This window comes from Macrobrachium rosenbergii, chromosome 42 (assembly GCF_040412425.1).
Source record: "Macrobrachium rosenbergii isolate ZJJX-2024 chromosome 42, ASM4041242v1, whole genome shotgun sequence".
Lineage (NCBI taxonomy): Eukaryota > Metazoa > Arthropoda > Malacostraca > Decapoda > Palaemonidae > Macrobrachium > Macrobrachium rosenbergii.
Genome location: NC_089782.1, coordinates 34,716,419 through 34,735,526, shown reverse-complemented (window position 1 = coordinate 34,735,526; position 19,108 = coordinate 34,716,419). Strand labels below are relative to the sequence as shown.

Here is a 19,108-nt window from a genome sequence, read left to right as displayed (position 1 = left end):
AAACATTAGCACATTTGCACTGCAAAAAAAGTTAGAATTTACTGCAAATCTAGATATTTTGGGAGATTTAGTCAAGTCGTCCTGTAAAACGAGATTTCAGACATCATTCTTAATGGGAAACAAAGTAACATTAAACACAGCAACACTTGCATCGTAGCAAACAAAGCATTGTTGGGTTGAAGAGAAGTGTTGTTTATATGTGGGTATTATATTAACTCTATAAGCACATAAGTGAGACTGAAATAAATGATTGAAAGCTTTATGTAAAATAAGGATAAACATGGTAACTGGCAACTATATAAGATATTGTCTACGAGTTTTAAGAGTGCCGTGTGAAATTTGTCTCTGTTCAATATGCAACATAAATAATGAAATATATAATGACTTATTAGTTATCAACACTAGTCGGAGGAAGTCAAAGAAACTGGTTAGATAATTGATATGCCAAATGATAATTGGCAACGTTTCGAAACGACATCAATGGAAAGCTTTCGATGTGATATATTTAAATTTATATAATATGTAATTTAATGTGCCAAATTTTCTATATTTAAATAAAAGGCTCTGTTTATATCTTCTGATGGTTTCATTTAATATTCGCGTATTTTTTTAGGTGTTTCCCTGTAAAAAAATTCGTCTACTCGGTCTTAGCAGACGGTCATTTTTACAAAATGACTATTGTCTTTATCTGCTGTAGTAATAAAACAATTCTAAAACTTAATTTTCACAATATGACCATAAATAAAAAAAATACTTATTTAAGAACTAATGTTATTGCTAACAACGCCGTATTTTGTTGAATATTGAGAATCTTTAAGGATTTCTGCTACGAATTAAAAAAAAAATAACACGAACATTTTAATTTATTAAACTATCCGACCTCAGTAAGGTAATGTATGAACATTATTATGTTAAACAATATAATGGAACGCCATATCGTTTTAATTCACATGGCGTACGCCAAATGACTTCGAATGTCTGCAAACATAATATTATGACAAGTTTATCTAGATCTTGAAAGTCTAACGAATTTGCGGGACCCACTTAGCGCATTGAGTTGAGTGAGACCAGGTGAAAATTCGGCTGTACGTAAATTAATAACAATAAAAAAGGAAAAGGGTAAGAACTTAGTTGCAGATTTTAAGAAAATTAACAAAGTGAAAGAACAAAAGTTGTCTGGAAAGAAAAGCAAAGGATGACGAGCCTCAGTTGCAGAAGAGACGAGGCAAGCGAAAGACTAGACCTACTTGGAATGAGACGAATTTTAATCGGTGAAAAATCGGGGCAGAATGAAGGACATGTTCGTTCTGTTGTTGGAAGAGGAGAAAAGGAAGGGGAAACAAAATTTTTTAACTGATGCATCGGCCTATTAGGCATAAGTGTTTCAGGATTAATGGTGTACTTTATTAATCCTGGTGTGTACGAGATACGAGTGGCGTTGGTCTAGAGTCTAGACTCTACCGTTAGGAAATCACGCACAAGCAAGTGTGACTCTGAATGGCAGACAGCCGAGAGAGAGAGAGAGAGAGAGAGAGAGAGAGAGAGAGAGAGAGAGAGAGAGAGAGAGAGAGAGTGGAAATAGTTTGTGTGTGTGTGTGAGAGAGAGAGAGAGAGAGATCGTTTCTGTCCCTTGAATGGAGGGGTTTTTTCTTGCTAACTCACACAGACACACTTACACACACACTCGTGGACCCTACTGTAGGTCTGCTTTGTTACGATTTCGTTAATCCCTCACTGCTGGTTTGGGGATTTATTTAGGAAGAAAATTTTTATAATTCATCCCATTCATAAGACAAAATATGGTCACGAGAGCCGGGAGAAGAAAGTAATCAGTGCAGACACAATCAATAATCAAAAACATTAAATAAAGCATTAAACCTAATAAGATTATATCGTGCTTTGTACTGTGGAATAATCGAGTTTCTGTATTTGTGTATTATAAACGCAAAGCCTAATCATTGCGCTGATAGACGTGTGAAATTGGCCTCAGCAATAAACGTATGCATAATAAAACGTATCAACCGAGTTGTATACATCAAAATCGACACAATTAACACACACACACACACACACACACACACACACACACATATATATATATATATATATATATATATATATATATATATATATATATATATATATATATATATATATATATATATACACACATATATATATATATATATATATATATATATATATATATATATATATATATATATATATATATATATATATATATATATATATATATATAGTCTGTTCTCTCAAAGTTAAGTGTGTAGTGACATTTGATTTGAGCAGCACAGACAGGTCGAGTACTGGCAATGGCTACCACTGTTAAAACCTGATTAATACAAGTAAGAAATAAGCAAGTTTTTTTTTTCTTTAACACTCACCATATCCGTCATTCTCAAAGTCGCCACCTAGCAATAGACCTACTTAACAGTACCTGCTTCCTATCACTTCGAAATCTATTGAACTCCTACTGAAGACTGAACCAGGGTTCAGATTGCCAGGGTGATTAGCCAAAAACATCATACCAAAAATGTTGTAATTATCGTATTTGCGTCAATATCGCAGTGCTGAGTTTTCATTATATACAGGCTGTCCACATGTGGCATATGGCCATCTTAATCTACAGTAGACTGACGTTCTGCATTATATACCATCATGGATTTCACCAACATAGGCCTATTTGTATGATTATTACTAAGAGGTTAAATGAGAAGAAAAAAGTCATTATTCTTTATTTTGAACGGTGTAACAAAATCAAAGTAAGGCACAATTTGGTTAGGGGTAGCATAACGTATGTGGAGATTTAATCAAATCCTAATTATGGAGAGAGTAAACATAATACTGTAGTTTTCATGAAACATTGAGTAATCTTACCACAATGTTTGGGGATAATCTGAGATATTTATAAGACATTTTATCTTGCAAATATGTGGGCAACGTGCATACTTTGTAAATATTTATGTAGCTTGTATCCTTTGCCTAAGCTTCTTGAATGTGTACAATCGATCAGACATAAAAAATACAGTTAATTTGAACCGAGGAAATCAATTATTTACCAGTTTTATATGGTGATGCTGTCGAATATCTTGCTGACTTCAGCATATGAATATTCAATACTTGAACATCTTGCTGATTTCTGCCAGGTATACTGTGCAAGAGCTGCTTGGTGCCAAGATTGGTCTAGCTCTGTCAGCCCTTCGTTAGTGATTTTTGGCTAACAAAATAGCATAAGCCATATCCCAACACCCTCTATGGGGAATAGTTTTCAGTTTTTCAATCATCTTGACCCACTCATTGAGAATTCCTCAAGTTGAGAAATCATGTGTGATAGAATAGCCTACCTTTACGGTACTCCTATATGCAAATCTGGGTCTTAATAATGAACAAAAACTACCAAATGTAAATTTGTTTTCATATTCAACACTTAACTTACAAACTACCACCTTGTGCTTCCCATTACAGCCATTGGTATGAAGGAAAATAGCTACTGCATTCTGGTGTAACAGGAACTAGACAATCTCACTGACTGGCTATCCAAATACTGTATTAATTTACAACACTGTACTGAGAAATTTCAGCCGTTTTTCTCAATATTAAGCAATGATTCATGACATTCACAGACTCAAAACCAAAACAGATTGATAATAAACTTATACATTTGTGACAACTTTTTTGCACACTGATTTTCTTTCTTTTTTGTGTGGAGAACAATCACTTCAGGTTTCACCAACATATACCAAGCCATGGTACAAGCTTATAAACTCAAAAAAATAACCCACAATGTGTTAAGACTGACACTCACCTTTGGAATTATTTCCATACATGGTGGTACTGATATGTTGAATGGTTCCACTACTTAAACATTGTCTCCTTAAGTTGCTCTTCCTTTTTCTGACAACAGTTGGGTTGGAAAGATGCATGTGTCCCCACACTCATATGACAGGATTATTATTTAGGCAACCTTGCTCCTAAAGTGATTCTGATGTGATTTCCTAACTTCTTTCTTTCCCTTATGAAAGTATATTTCATAATTACCAATACCATCTTAAACATACCCAGTTTACGTATATAAATCACTTGTTTGTTGTTAATGACAAGGATGCAGTACAAATATGGGAAAAAACTTGAATCGCTACACTAATAACAATAATAGTGGATGTTAGGGTTCGGCACATACATACAGTATTACAAAGCCAGTCAAGAAGAGAAAGTTCTGTTTCAGCTCACTGATCATTAACTAAAAAAATGGTGAGACTTAGTTGCTATGGCAATAAAAGTAATTAGGAGAAAGAATAAAGGGATGAAAACATAAATAAAAAAAACCCAGGAGTGTAGAACTGGGTAAGTTCATTCTCCTGTGCTAGTACTGTTGGGGTGGCCAATAAGCTGCAATGTTTTCCTCCAAGTGCCAGTTATAATCTTGTTAAGGACATTAATAAATGACTGGTCCCCCGTGCTGATAATTTTCTTTAAGCTTGTCTATTACAGCAAATATGTATGTCTCAGAATCATATGGGAACAGCAAGCTTACCTCCTTTGGAGGGTAATTCTTATTGGATGCATTGTTTACAATAACTGATGATTTTAATCTTATGCCTCCATGAGCATAGGAGGAAGTAATCTGGGAAGGTACTGGGAGGGAAGAATAAACAACAAATATTCATAAGAATTTGGATTACAATACCTGCATTTGCATGAATACATATATTTCTATCTTTCTGCTAAGCCTCTTCTCTCAAGATGCCAATGATTCTAATTTCATTTAAGAAAAAAAAGTGAGAAAAATCACAACTATACAAAACTGCTTCAAGGAATGACAATAACATCTTGAGAGTTAGTAGCTCTAACACTTACTGCAAGATAGCAGACAACAAATTTGACATCATTTTCCTCCTGCAGTGTTTGCTCTTGAATAATTAATAAATAATTTTGAGTTTTACTTTGTACGAGGAATTGTTCTAGTAATTACCACAGGTACTTCACTGGTATAATACATTTCAAGTTTCCAGTGGACTTCTCAGTCTTATTACCACCTATTGTGAGAGACTACATCATGAAACAAGTTTAAATTCTTAAGTAGCCACTTCAGTGTACAGTTAGAAATTATTCATATGCAAAATAATGGTTTGTATGATGTGAAGCATTCATCTTTTATATAGTACTGCGTATTTAAGTACAGTATATGACAACAGTATTAAGGAACTTTAAACTGTGCACAGGTACATGCACTAATCTGAAGTGAAATTAAAAAAGTTCAATTTTTAACATAATATTTCAAGCTTAGACAAATTATTCATTACAGTAGATATGCAATATACATGACTAGTTCCTTAAAAAGGTTTTTACATGAATAAGATCAGATAAGTAAATGTACAGAATATGGTACATGACTGTGTGAGATATTTGGGATAAATAAGAATGTACAGTGGCCAAACATTTAGAGAAAAGGATGGAATTGTACTTGATATAGTAATCACCTATGTCACCTTGTTACTGTAGATGGTAACTAGTTTGATCTGCTATATGTTACAGGTTTTAGGGCAAAATAACAGTTAAAATGTGGAAAACAGGAAAATGTTTATACGAAAGGGTTGTATGCTGGCATCTGTACAATTCCAGAATAATTCATACAGCTTTTAGGAAACAATTCATTGTGCACATACAGTAAAATGAATCAAAACTTTGGTTGTGTCGGACTTTCTTGCACGAGTTCCACTACTTAAGGAATCCTTGTGAAATTCTATATGAAACAGAGGAGCACGGAACAAATATGAGTTATTAATTGCCAATGCATATAAATATTTGACAAGAACACACTCTTCAAGTTTTATTCTTACTATTGGTTTGTTTGACTAAGACTAAAATACAAATTTTACACTCAGTATCACATGCCAATTTTGCACTGCCTTTGTGGTGGCAATGTTGCTGATGGTGATGTCACTAAGAGTAAGAAAAGAGGTGACACCAAATAAAGTTCCATGCACCATGTGTTTGGGTACTGTCCAGTTAAAAATTATGACAATGTTACAAGGAAGCTTTCTTTGCAAGTAAAGTCCTTTTATGCTTCTTCTCTCTATTCAAATGCTTGCATACTTATACACGTAATTAACAATAAGGAAGATGATAACTGTAAACAACAGTTATTGTCAAAGATCAGTTTTATTAGCCTTTCCAGCAATTTCTTTCATCTGTGGAGTGACTTTAAACATTGGCCCATGCCCTGGAATTATGTAATCTCCCAGTAGAAGCATTTCGTTACGATGCTTTTCTTGCTCTTCCGGCTTCTCGCTCCCGGCAACATACTTCCACAGCGATGGGTCAAATATGTCCTCTTCACGCTCAAACAGGTCACCTGAAGAATAGCTTGCATGTAAATACAAACATTTAAAAGTTTTCAAGTTTATTATGCACAAGCCATTGCCTTACACAGCCTATATTTCATGTATGAAGTGCTGAATGGAATGGAATGGAGAACTTAGGCCAAAGGCAAAGCACTAGGACCTGTGAGGTCACTCAGAGCTGAAAGGGAAATTGAGAATAGAAAGGTTTGAAAGGTGTAACAGGAGGAAAACCTCGCAGTTGCACTATGAAATAACTGTTAGGTAAGGGTGGATAACACAATGGAAGACAGATTTTATGAATGGAGGTACAGTTCAGTAAAAGAAATGAAGGGGGTTGCAGCTATGGGCCAAAGGGACATTGCAAAGAGCGTAAAGTAATACCTACATTGCACCACGTGAGGTGCACTGATGGAACTAACCCCCTACAGGGGAGGTGTGTTGAACACACACCACATTTATTGAAGGAAGGAAATTCTGATCTGTCATATGAGTGTTAACCCCCAGGTCTCCCAGTTTCTCTCATCAGTATGAAGCCATGCTTCAGAAGGGAGACATCAGAACTCAATTCATTTTGAGGGACAGCAATCTCAGTGTAATGTATTAGTTAGGTTGTGGAAAACATATAAACTGACACCTTGTAAGGGTCAACAAATCAACCAAGACTTTACTTATGATTTGTATTTAGCCCACACAGTATCACTGTAAGAGATTATATTCGGTTTTGACAGTCATTCTTGGTCCCTTGACTATTGTAAGATTTTCACTGCTTCACAATATTTAAACAGTAGCCTGAGTTAGCCTTTGAACAAACACCCATAACTGCTGTTTATTCTGTCCCTGACTATTTTTAAGTCCAAATGAGAACCACCATCTTCATTCGTAAAACTGAATCCTAAGGGTCCAACAAGAAAAACAGCAATTACATTAAAAATCTGAAGCTAAAGTATCATAAGAATGAGTCCATACATTTATACTAATTCTAGGGCCACATAAGTTATAAACAGATAGCTACACTGCTGAAACAAAATAGGAAGACATACCTGCAATTACTACTGTTCCAAGGTCTGCTGTTTTTACAATTACACTAACATCAGCTGTTGTATGTCCAGGAGTGGGAATGATCTGCAAATTGTCATCTACTTTGAAAGGTTCACCTGGAGAATAAATGATAAAATACAGGAAGTGGACTTTAATGGAAAAATATACTGAACAGAAAGTTTGAAGTTCAATGGAGATACTACAACCATACTTTAAAAATAACCCAATATCTCACCATTATTTTTAAAGGTCATAAATGTTTTAAAGTTATAAAATGACATTACAATGACTTGTATAACTAATACAGTACAGAAGTCAATGTCTAAAAGTTTACAACGACATTTTGATACTGAATGCGTAAGTTGCTTTAATAACAGTAAAGGAGAAAGCATGACGTCCGAATAATTAAATACTATACCTGTTTCAAATGGATGAATGAAGAATTCATCTTTGTAAGAGACTGTGAAACCTACTATGTGTTTTGCATTTGTAAAAAGGTTCAGATTTCCTAGGTGGTCTGAGTGGCCATGGGTTCCAATTGCATAGTTAATGTCTTCACATTTCACTTCATGCTTTTGAAGACCTGAAAATAAAAAAAACTATGCAAACAATACTTAAGATAGAGTACTGGAGTACAGTATCTTTCCAAGATGACAATCATTAGTAACTAATCTTCTATTTCCTATTAAAATTTTACTAACACTCATAAAACTGCCTACTGAGTGTAGTGCAAAAACTTTTGAATTATTTCCAAATGCATGTGTGTTTACCACTAACACCAGTTCTAGATGAAGACCTAAACTTGATGGCAGATCAAGGAAAAAGATCATAGATAAGAGAAGCTGATGCAAAAATAACCATAACGATAAAGATCAGTCCTTCTTTATTTTCATTATAATATTTCGTCCATAATATTACTTTCATGGAGCTGATTCAAAGGGTCTGGTTAAACAAAGTTAGTAAAATTCAGGACAAGATGAAAGAGTTGGACATCTTGATGAAAAGTAAAAGATAAGTCAGCACAGCTAAGGCCAGTATGAATCTGCAAACAACCTTTGAATATTGTCTACAATGTGCCACACAAAACAAACTGTAGGATATAGGAAACACTAGTCCTCTGAGGGTGAAGGAACTGAGAAATTTCTAAATACAGTATACAGAATTAAACATTTCAAGGCAGGCTAACTATAATTTTACAGATTCTTGTATCATAACTGTTAGAATAAATTCACAAGAGACTATAATTAAAGAAGCTGTAGTACATCACATGAAGTATAACAAGATACTATACTATTTGGCATAGTACTGTAATACTTTAATCCAAGAAACACATAAGATTATAACTAGATATAAACCCTGTTGATATGCACATCACAAATGTTACAATTCTATTTTTAATCTGATTACAGTTTATTTAATTTCCATGCATTCCTCAGCTAGTGCCATCGCGAATCTAGTATCCATCAGAAAAGATGGCATCAAGGTATGATAGTGAGGGGAAAACAAAAAATAAGATTTCTGTGTACCTCAAATTTCATTTAATTTAATACCCAGTATATTAGTACATCTAAATTTAAAGAGAACGTAAATGACTATGATAATTGCTTCTCATTTTCCAACACAGAAAATCAAAGTGGCAGATCATACTAACTACTGTATCACAAAAAGTTAAAAAAAATGAAAATAATCACTACTGTAATAGCAGAAGTTGCCATCTTCAATTGCACTAATTAATTAATGTAATACAACAATAATCTTTTGATGTAAAAAAGCCATTTACAACTTACAAAGCCTTCTTTAATCTTACATGGGTTTACATGCTAATGAGTGGAAAAGCTTGAAGATAAATTAAAAAAGCAACATATTTACAAAGACCAAGACCACGGGGAACTGTCTTCTTGACAAGTGTAAACATCTAGAACTTACCTGACAAAATCTTGTCCTTATCCCACGCTGTCATCGTATCGACAATCACATTTGTTGGCCCTTTTACCAAGGTACAGGAGCAATTAGCCTTCATAGTACCATCTTCCATCTTCGAATATCCTTCATATAGAACTTCAACCTTGTACGACATTGTTATAGAACTTATTCAGATCTTCTTGCCCTTCTAAAATCTTGAAATGAGAAGTCTACCTGTCGATAAATAAAAAACATTAAAACATTTTATTCATTATTTTAATATTTCATCATTCACATAAATTCTCACAACCATAACAAATAAGTGTTTATCAATATTTATTAGGTTTCATGACATAAAAACAACTGTGTGGTCAAGATATGTTATGAATCAGACCAAATAAAAAAAAAAAGGCCATACCACCAAGGTAATTTATCAGTACTTTTATAAATATTCATTCTTATGAAGATTAAACTTCTGAAGAATAAAATGCCATAGGCCTAGCTTCTGATGAATAAAACGCCATAGGCCTATGTGATAAAAACATAGTTATTGAACTCAAAGTCAACAGTAGGGTATTTTCATCAAGTGGTCACTGCCATCGCCCTTAGGAATTTTTAAGAAAAGTAGCAGAGACAAAAACATCACCAAAGCCTAACATACTATGATTCTAAAATCCTTTCGAAAGACTAAGTCAAAATGTGCTTACCCCAGTCTCCTTTTTCTTATTAATATATACAAATTTTAAAAAAGGATCACAGGCAACAGCCTACCCCATCTTAAGATTTGGATTAGGTCACCATGGGCACCTGAAGTTTGGTATTATTCAAAATTATTAGGCTATTGTATTTTGGACTTGAAAATGTAATTTTCTTTTTTTATTAGCAAATGGGTACTTTTACATATACGCCTAATGGCCCCCGGTCCTGGTCGTTTCGGCCGTAAGTCACTTTAGGCCGTAACATCCAAAACAATGCAAGACGTTGTGTTTACGGTATTTATCGTTACGTTTATGGTATTTACCATTATTATTTCATGTTTTACGTACATCCCCAAGGGGCTGGTACTAAACACGGCGCCCACTTTGCACGTAAGCGTGCTTACGGCCTAAATGACTTACGGCCGAAAAGACCCAAATGCATGGCCCCCACCTCGTGTCCTAAAATTCGGGTGGCCATATGGGGAAAGTGGGGTTTTGGGAGGGGGTACAACACAGAACGAGAAAAATTGGTACAAAAACCCTAATTTTATTCAGATTGAGGTACGTCCATGTTAAGTTTTCAAACTATCCTCATGCACTAGGGCAATGACCTAGTGCTTTAGGTTAAGTTAGGATAGATGTGATTGGTTAGATCACTTCTTATCGAAACAAACGTCAGAAATGTTCATGGCATACAATAAAACTACGAAAATTAAATTTTCAAGTTCAAAGAGCCATTGGCCTGTCGGTTTAAGTTCATATTTTACCTCTACTTTAACCTGTCAGATTTCCACTTACACTGCCAAAACTTTTGGAACGGAATACTTGTCAGGCGACCGTTTATCCTTGTTTCACTACTTATAGAATGACCAAACTTCTTACGTGCGGTCTTAGGTTATTAAATATTAAATAAATAAGCAGAAGTCAGCAAAATCACTTGAATAGTAGTAATATCCATGTTGTTTCGATGTAACGGCACCTCAATTATTCGAGACACCTGAAATCTGGTTTTTATGTTGAACTTCGTATGGTTCTTTTCCACGCCTGGTATATTATCAAGTATCTTTACATTATCTTCTTCAAACAAGTTTACTTGATTATATTTTATACCTAATGTACTTAAGAATTTCCTCTTCTGTCTTAAATTATCACGAAGGAGGAGGTAAACCCAGATATTAAAATGAGAAATTTGGTGACTTCTAACGGACAGAAGGGTGATATGGTTTTGACGATGAAAAATACATTAAGTGGACAAAAATTGCTTGTTTTATTATAATCTAATAACAAAATATAAGGAAAAATAATCCCCTGCCTATGAAGAATTCAATAAGACCTAATGACAGTTGCAGGTATGTCAAAAGAATTTGACACAAATGTCTGTGCCCAAAGTGATCAGTACTGAAATCCCAGTTACATACTTCAGTATATAACTTAAGTAAGGATATAATTTAAGTGAGGATAAGGCTACGCCTGGTTAAAAAGAATGGAAGAAAGGAATACAAACTTATATTAGTAAAAACAACGTTGAGGTGATTGGAAAGGAAACAAAAGAGAAAGTTGTAAATGGAAAGAAGCCAGGTAAATGTTATGGGGAAGGAGTAGGGGCAAATAAAATAATGTATTGTATAAATATGTAACAGATGAAGTTACAAAAAAATGGTCAGGATTCCAGTGCAAACGGAGTGACGGCAATAAAAAATGCACATGCATATTCTTCTTCTTTTTATTATTACTACTAACATGGAGCACGACTAAGACACCTGAATAGCAAAGTCGGCATCAAGAGAGTGAATAACCTATACCACAAATTAGAAAAAACTGGTAAACGAGAGAGAGAGAGAGAGAGAGAGAGAGAGAGAGAGAGAGAGAGAGAGAGAGAGAGAGAGAGAGAGAGAGAGAGAGAGACAAAAACAAATGCATTGGGGTAACTTTCCATACGCATAAATATTTACAAAGAAAAAATCAATAATGCAAATCAGAATAAGAACAAAATAAGGCAACGATGCTGAATCACTAGAAGCAACAAAATTTAAGAGAGAAGCGCAGTAAACACACTGTCAAATAAACGCCTCCCTTCACGAGACAGAATCTGAAACACCGCAGCTTAATACTTTAATTGTCAAAACATCATCCCAGAAAGACCGTTCTTGGACCCGTTTGCCTTAAGCCTTATTAATCTTAGGGGGCGTAAACCACCGAATATCTGAAGCAGAATATATAGGTCAAGTCCGAAAAGACCTCACTGAGACTTACAATGTTGAAAACTAACGGAAAAACACGAGGAAAATACGCCCATTTTACTGCTGGTTTCGGGTGAGAGTTAAGACCTGTATCGTATCTCAATTTGTGATCTGATTTTGCACTTTCTTCCATTTGCAATTAACTGTAATTAACTTTGAAGAATTTGACAGTCATTTTCATTCCTTAATCTGAGTTGCTGGGTCCTTTCCTGGTCAATCCCTGCCTAACCTGACCTAGAGCACCGTGCCGTAGAATATATATAGCGGCGGTATATACAACAATAATAGTAATTTTTCGGAAAACTCCAGCCAGCCATTTCGGAAGGTTCCAGTTAGCCATTTTTGCATGAAAAACCATTTTGGGTTTTTCATTCAAAAATGGCTAGGAAATGACAGGGCACTAAAAGAACCTGAAAATACCAACGTGACGTAACCTAGGGGTGTTTACTGGTTACAATTTTGCCGTGTTAGCTATGGAGGGGGGGGGCGCCGGTACTGTGTTACCTTATAAGTCTTAATTTGATTAATTATTTTTCTGTTATTAAGCATTTGCGAAGGTCATGTATTGAGAAGAAAGTTTCCGTTTTGATGAGTTTTATCCAAGAAAAATATAAGTTGTAATGTGGGAGGTGGCTGGAGTCTTCCGAAAAATAACCCCATTTGAACTTCATGAAGTTACATATATTAACATTTACAAGAGTTTGCCATTCACAGATATTGGGATTGGACTGCTATTGTCCTCCATAATCTTGGGTTTGAATTCTCTCATTAGAATATATTTAAGCACACTATTCTTGGTTATTTTTTCAGCTTTTATTTTACTAATTAATAAATAGATTGCTATTGGCAAATTTTCAGTTTCATGAATTGTCAGTACAGTATGTCATTCTGTCAGTGGTTTTGTTATCAAGTATGCTCATGTATTCATTTCTATCCTTTTCTTTATTTTCTCCTTTTTGTATTTGGGCAATCTGCTGGTGGAAAAGTCATTCCTCCCAGGGTGTTGCTGCCAGTGTGCATTTTATACTGCTCTGTAAGCAATACTAAAGATTCTTTGCAACTTCTTTGGTTCCAGCCGCATTGCTTTTTACCTCTTAATAATTAACTCCCTTTGATTGCTTCAATATAAGTTCTTTAGTTTTTTCATTTTCTGGTTGTGACCCCCAGTTCATGTAACAGCACTGACTACCTTTGTAGATTAACTATATTAAAAGAAGTATTGCCAACATTACAGGAGTTGAAGATGTTAACTGTGTTGTATGATTAAACGACTGAATAAATGTAATGACAAATTTATGTGAAAGCAAAGTGGGTGGATGACAAAAAGTTGGGATACACCCCCTGACGATCATTTATCATTTTTACATTTTAATTTAATACGTAAATATAGTTAAGTTGATATAATTTCATGTGAGTATTCTCCTTTCTCTTCTATTGCAGAGTCTTCTCAAGATAATTACGAACTATTATTGCAAGTCACATCACGTATATCAAGAAGACTTCAGATTTACAAAGTATTTGTAGGCGGTAAATGTTTCTTTTACTTATAAAAAGTTCTGTGTATTAACTTGTTTTTCATTTGGTTGTTAATATCTATGGTGTATTCTCAATGAAGTAAACTCCACAGTGCTCATAATGTTGAAAGTCAAATGTACATTCATTTTTATATAAACTTCCTGTCGTACTTAAGGCATTATTTAACCTTGCAATGGAAAAAGAACAAGGAATTTTATCAGAAAATAGAGGAAGCATTGCCACCTTTACTGGTGAAACATTAAGTGAGAAACTGTCTGAGAAAAATACTTCTCGCCATGAAGATAAACTCCATGAAAGTATAAAAGAGAGACATCCTCATAACAAACCTTTAAATACTGCTGTTGTGAAAACTGAGAAAATTATAGATTCTGATGAATGTTATTCCCTGAGTCATGATGAAGGTGTAGGTAATGAAGATATGGAAGATAGCAGTTATTCTCAGGGGAGAGTCTGTAATGAGGCTTCAACAGACACTGAAAAGAGAGTATGTGATGAAAGCAGTTACCAAAGCCAGAACGAAGTGGACAAAAATGTCGTGGAAAGAGGAAGCTCTCAAAGTACACGTGATCGAATAAAAAATGTTTAAGTCGCCTAACAGCGCACTGGTGTGTAATAAAAACCAACATAAGGAAAGTTTTCAAGATATGTTTCGTAGTGCAATGGGCAGTGCAGAAAATTACAAGGAATATCGAGAACGGGGGCCAAAGGGTAAAGCTAAAAAGGAATGTGTACGTGGTGATAAAGTATTGCACAAAGAGAGAAGAAAAAGCAAAAGGTCTTATTGTTGTTCAGAGTGTAATAAGGAGTTCTTCCACAAGCAGACTTTAGTGAAACACATGTTGACACACACGGGCGAAAAGAATCATAAATGTGAGCAGTGTTCGAAACAGTTTTCTATAAAGTCTAACTTGGTTAAACATATGCTTGTTCATACGGGAGAAAAGCAGCATGTTTGTGATATATGTGGTAAATGTTTTGCACTGAAAGCAACTTTAATAAAACATGCTGTGGTGCACACTGGTGAGAAAAATTACGAGTGCAATATATGTCAGAAAAGGTTTTCCTATTCTTCGTGTCTCAAAAAGCATATGGTTCTTCACACAGGAGAAAAAAATTATAAGTGTGAGTTATGTGACCGGGAGTTCTCCCAGAGAGCTCATTTGACTGTTCATATGGTTATTCATACAGGAGTGAAAAAATACCACTGTGACATTTGTGACAAGAGATTTTCAAGAAAGTCTGATTTGAGAGTGCACCAAGCAGTGCATACAGGGTTTAAAAAACACAAATGTGTTGTCTGCAACAAGGGATTTTCTATGAAGTCAAATTTAATTAAGCACATGAGGATACATACTGGTGTGAGGAGTAATCGTTGTGATCTCTGTGGCAGTGGTTTCTTCCAAAGATCAGATCTAGAAAAGCACAAAGTGGTTCATACGAATGAGAAGAAATACGAGTGTCCTTACTGTGGAAAACTTCTCTCTCGGCAGTCGAGTTTGAATAAACATTTGCTGTTGCATTCAGTTGGTAGCAGCATCAAATGCTCTGTATGTGGAAAATCATATATTTATGAGGGAAATCTGCGTAAACATTTTGAGACGCATAGTGGCCAAGAAGCTGAGATGAGACCAGTATTTGAGACAATATTTGTTGTTGATGAGAATGAAAAAGGTGCTCCTAGTTTGGAGACCCCTGAAAATTATAGGAGTACTCATCTAGAAAGGGAAGAAAAGAACAGCAGGGCTGTATGTTCAGAGTTATCTGAAAATGATACTGGTGACGATTCAAAAACAACCGAGGACGTCAAAAGCACTGTCAAGCAAGATGCTTCTGATTTAGCATCAGAACACAGTGAGATGTATAAAGATGTCAAGCCAGTTGTACTTGATATTAAACCTACTGTATTTGATGAGCCTTGTGTCACATGAGAAACTGCTTTTTGGAAAAGTATGGCGCAGTCAACATGATGTAATGGAACGCAGAATAGCTACCAAGTGTCCTTTGCGGGGGTCTGATGCATCATCCATTATAACGCTAATGAATGTCTCAATAACTGAATTACTATCTGTAGTATTCACTTCTAAAGCTTAATTGATGACAATTTTCCACAACTGTACATGCATGGCCATAAACTTATTACTGAAAATAATTAAATCCTGCAACTACTCTGTTGTTGATGTATATAAAGACAGACCAATATATATGTCCATAAAAGACATTACAGTATCTTTGTCTGAACTACAGTAGTTTGAATTTTGTCAGGAACAGAACAACTATAACAGTACAGTAAGGTTCCATTATTATTACTATTATTATACAGTAGATGAAACCTATTCATATGGAACAAACCCACAGGGGCCATTGACTTGAAATTCAAGCTGCCAAGCAAGGAAACCTGTGACTCGGTGGGCTAATTCCAATCTTGCCACTGTCTACGTTTCACGTTCGCACAGATACTGCATTTTAATCATGATACAGTATTCCACAAGAGCAGCTGCTGATGACAGTTTGTACATATATTCTTCAAGCTATCATAAAATACTGTTAAACGTGGTGGTTGTTTTATTGAACATTATACTTTTGTGTGAGATTTATATTAGAATCAAGCTTATTTATAAGCAAAATACTTGATAATGTCAAATGATTTTTTCATATTTTTTCTTGCAAATTACCCTTTATAAACTCAAATGTTTGTTAGTGATTAAATCTATTATTTCCTTTATATGTATTTATCAGTTTAACCAAAGCATACCAATAGCCATTTGGTTGAATGTATGCTACACCAGTCAGCATCTTGGGCAGATTCATAGTTCTGGTATATTTGTAAACCTAAGCAAATGTTAGTTATAAGAACCTGATTAACTCTAATAAAATATGAAGTATTTGGGAAATGAAAGGACACTAGGATTACTCACCAAAAAAACCATTTGTAAAGAAAATAGAAAAGTTTATCTGCCTAGCTGGTACCCTGCATGTGAAGTAGATTTGGAATGTTTGGTACAGGCCTGTAGTTAAGATCCGTCTAGCCCTACAACACTGAACACTGGTTGCATCTAAAACATGAACAAAAGTATTTCTGTGTCAATCTTCATGCTGCATGAACCTAACCAAGTTTGGAAGCTACAGAGATAGTTAAGCTTAGCCTGAAAAAGAAAAAATCCCTGACATAACTCTGCTCACCTAAGTCATCATGCAATGTGGAAAAATACATTACAATGTAGTTATATAAATCAATAAGTAATTACACATACAGTACAGGAATAATAAATTTTATATACAATAAAACCTAGATCTACATCAGAGTACAGGAATAATAAATTTTGTATACTTGAAATATCAATCAAACAATCTAACTTAATAATGAAATTATATTTATGGATGGTACGAGACTTCTTAAATTTGGATAAAGGTATGTATGTTTTATAAACAAATATATCAGAGATTTATTGAAAAATAATTTATAATCAAAATGTTGACAATTACAAATAAAATATAAAATTTTCAACTTTCATACAAAAATATTTGCAAAGCTAGAGAATTGTGTGCAAAAGATTCCATGTCATATTGCCGGTAAGTGACATAAAAATGGAAAGCTATTAGTCCTAATATATATCTGAAAATAATAATTCACCTAAACTAACAATGTTGACAATAAAAGTCAAACACGGGCAGTTCTGAGTATTGTTTTGACTGAAAATGATTGCCAATATAACAAATTTTGTCTCCTGGGTTTGACTCACAAATGAGAACTGGAACAAAACATGTTTAGAAAGCTGGACAGCTAAATGGGAAGTGAGAGATGGGAATGGACTTCCAGTAAATGACAGGGCTACAGGGGCATTAGCACGTGGCATCCCTCTCTGGGAAGAATACACATCCCTCTGATCCTAAATACTTTGCTTCACAGGGCTGACTGAGACCTTGTAAATTTGGCATACTGGAAAACTTGATTCTGTAATATATTAAAGATGTCTAGGATACTATATTGACATAGTTATCAGTTTTTTTCTATATTACGACTAAAGCCTTTCAATACTGCTACTTTTGTGTAGGTTAATGAAATAGAATAACTACAAAAATATTTATTGAGCTACATGCTATGCACTACTGTGGTAAACCTAAAAATACTAAGAATAATGTTTAGATTTTCAATCATATAGCACCCACCTATGTGCATTGAGAAGTTATACTATTAAAACAATTTATAGTACATTTCATGTACTTTACACAAATCCCCACTTTTCTGAGTTTTCACATGACTACTAAATGGTTGGTTAGACTAGTTTGTAATAAAAATTTAAACAATCAAATTACTGTGCATTTTTAACAATGAACTATATACAAATATACATTAAAGTATCCTCATCTTATCTGTACTTCATAATGCATTTTACCCATATTTCAATAAAAAAAAAATTTAAGAATTTGATGACAAACTCAGCTTCAATATGAACACTCTTTTCCAACATGCAACCAAATCTGAGTAAACAGGAACATGGAAAACCTTCATACTACACATGAGATGTATGTACCTCACCAACACAGTACTTTTGAGTAACATCTGCTGTAGACTGCATTACCGAGACCAGTGATAATAGAACAGTCTTGATTTTAAAGATGTGGGTACTGTAACTATTCTACTGAAAAAGAGAGCAAGAACACTGTATGTAGAAAATGTCCACATTATAAATTCTGTATATGGTTTGAAAAAATGCTGACGCATCAAGATTGAGATAGTTTGGACGTATGGGAGGGGATGTGGACCAGTTGCTCAGAAAACCAGGGTATGGAAGCAAAAGGATGACGACCTGTAGGAAAGCTAGGAAATCATGGAAAATGGGGATACTTGTGGACATAGACTTAAAAAGAATTCAAATGAAAAAATATGTGACAGATGAGTGTGGAGGGAACTCACTTCATGTCTAACCTCAGAAGAAGAAAAGCTAACATAAAGTTTATAATGATAGTCAAACCGAGGAAACACGGACAACACATAACTGAGTCTGAGTTCCAGGAGTCTACCTGTTTTCATATGGAAAATCAAGGGATTTTCACAAAAAAACTTCTGAAAAAGCAGCCTCCAAGCCATAAAAGGCTAAGTTCACTAATTGCTTATGATGGCTGAATAAAAAAATAATCAGTTTGGCAACAGAAGAATCAACCAGACAGACCTTCAAAGAGAATTGGACTCTCTAGAGGAGAAAATCTACCTGTTACTCGTTGCCAGAAATACAGAACATGGCATGCCCCATTAAGCTAATCTTCAACTTGAATCAAAAGAGAATTTGGGACTTTGCAGAATTGTAAATTATTACTTTTATTACTAAACTCC

At 34.6% G+C, this 19,108-nt stretch overlaps 2 protein-coding genes across 4 annotated transcripts; one reads left to right on the top strand and one right to left on the bottom strand.

The window, feature by feature from the left end:
- Positions 1-2,740: 2,740 nt before the first annotated feature.
- On the bottom strand, positions 2,741-11,018 carry LOC136828243 (metallo-beta-lactamase domain-containing protein 1). 3 transcript variants are annotated; one of them, XM_067086092.1, is made up of 5 exons: positions 10,799-11,018; positions 9,327-9,536; positions 7,819-7,983; positions 7,403-7,516; positions 2,741-6,373 (listed from the first exon to the last, which is right to left on the bottom strand). In XM_067086092.1, exons 2-5 carry the CDS (start codon positions 9,475-9,477, stop codon positions 6,168-6,170), a joined length of 636 nt encoding a protein of 211 aa, XP_066942193.1. In that variant the 5' UTR covers positions 9,478-9,536; positions 10,799-11,018; the 3' UTR covers positions 2,741-6,167. The 3 variants fall into 3 exon arrangements, with proteins under 3 accessions (XP_066942193.1, XP_066942194.1, XP_066942195.1); XM_067086093.1 differs by having other exon boundaries at positions 10,768-10,958; XM_067086094.1 differs by having other exon boundaries at positions 9,327-9,532; positions 10,799-10,956.
- A 1,055-nt stretch (positions 11,019-12,073) lies between these two features.
- On the top strand, positions 12,074-16,329 carry LOC136828242 (zinc finger protein 836-like). The gene is made up of 2 exons (XM_067086091.1): positions 12,074-12,313; positions 13,681-16,329. Exon 2 carries the CDS (start codon positions 14,355-14,357, stop codon positions 15,702-15,704), a length of 1,350 nt encoding a protein of 449 aa, XP_066942192.1. The 5' UTR covers positions 12,074-12,313; positions 13,681-14,354; the 3' UTR covers positions 15,705-16,329.
- The last annotated feature ends 2,779 nt before the right edge of the window (positions 16,330-19,108 follow it).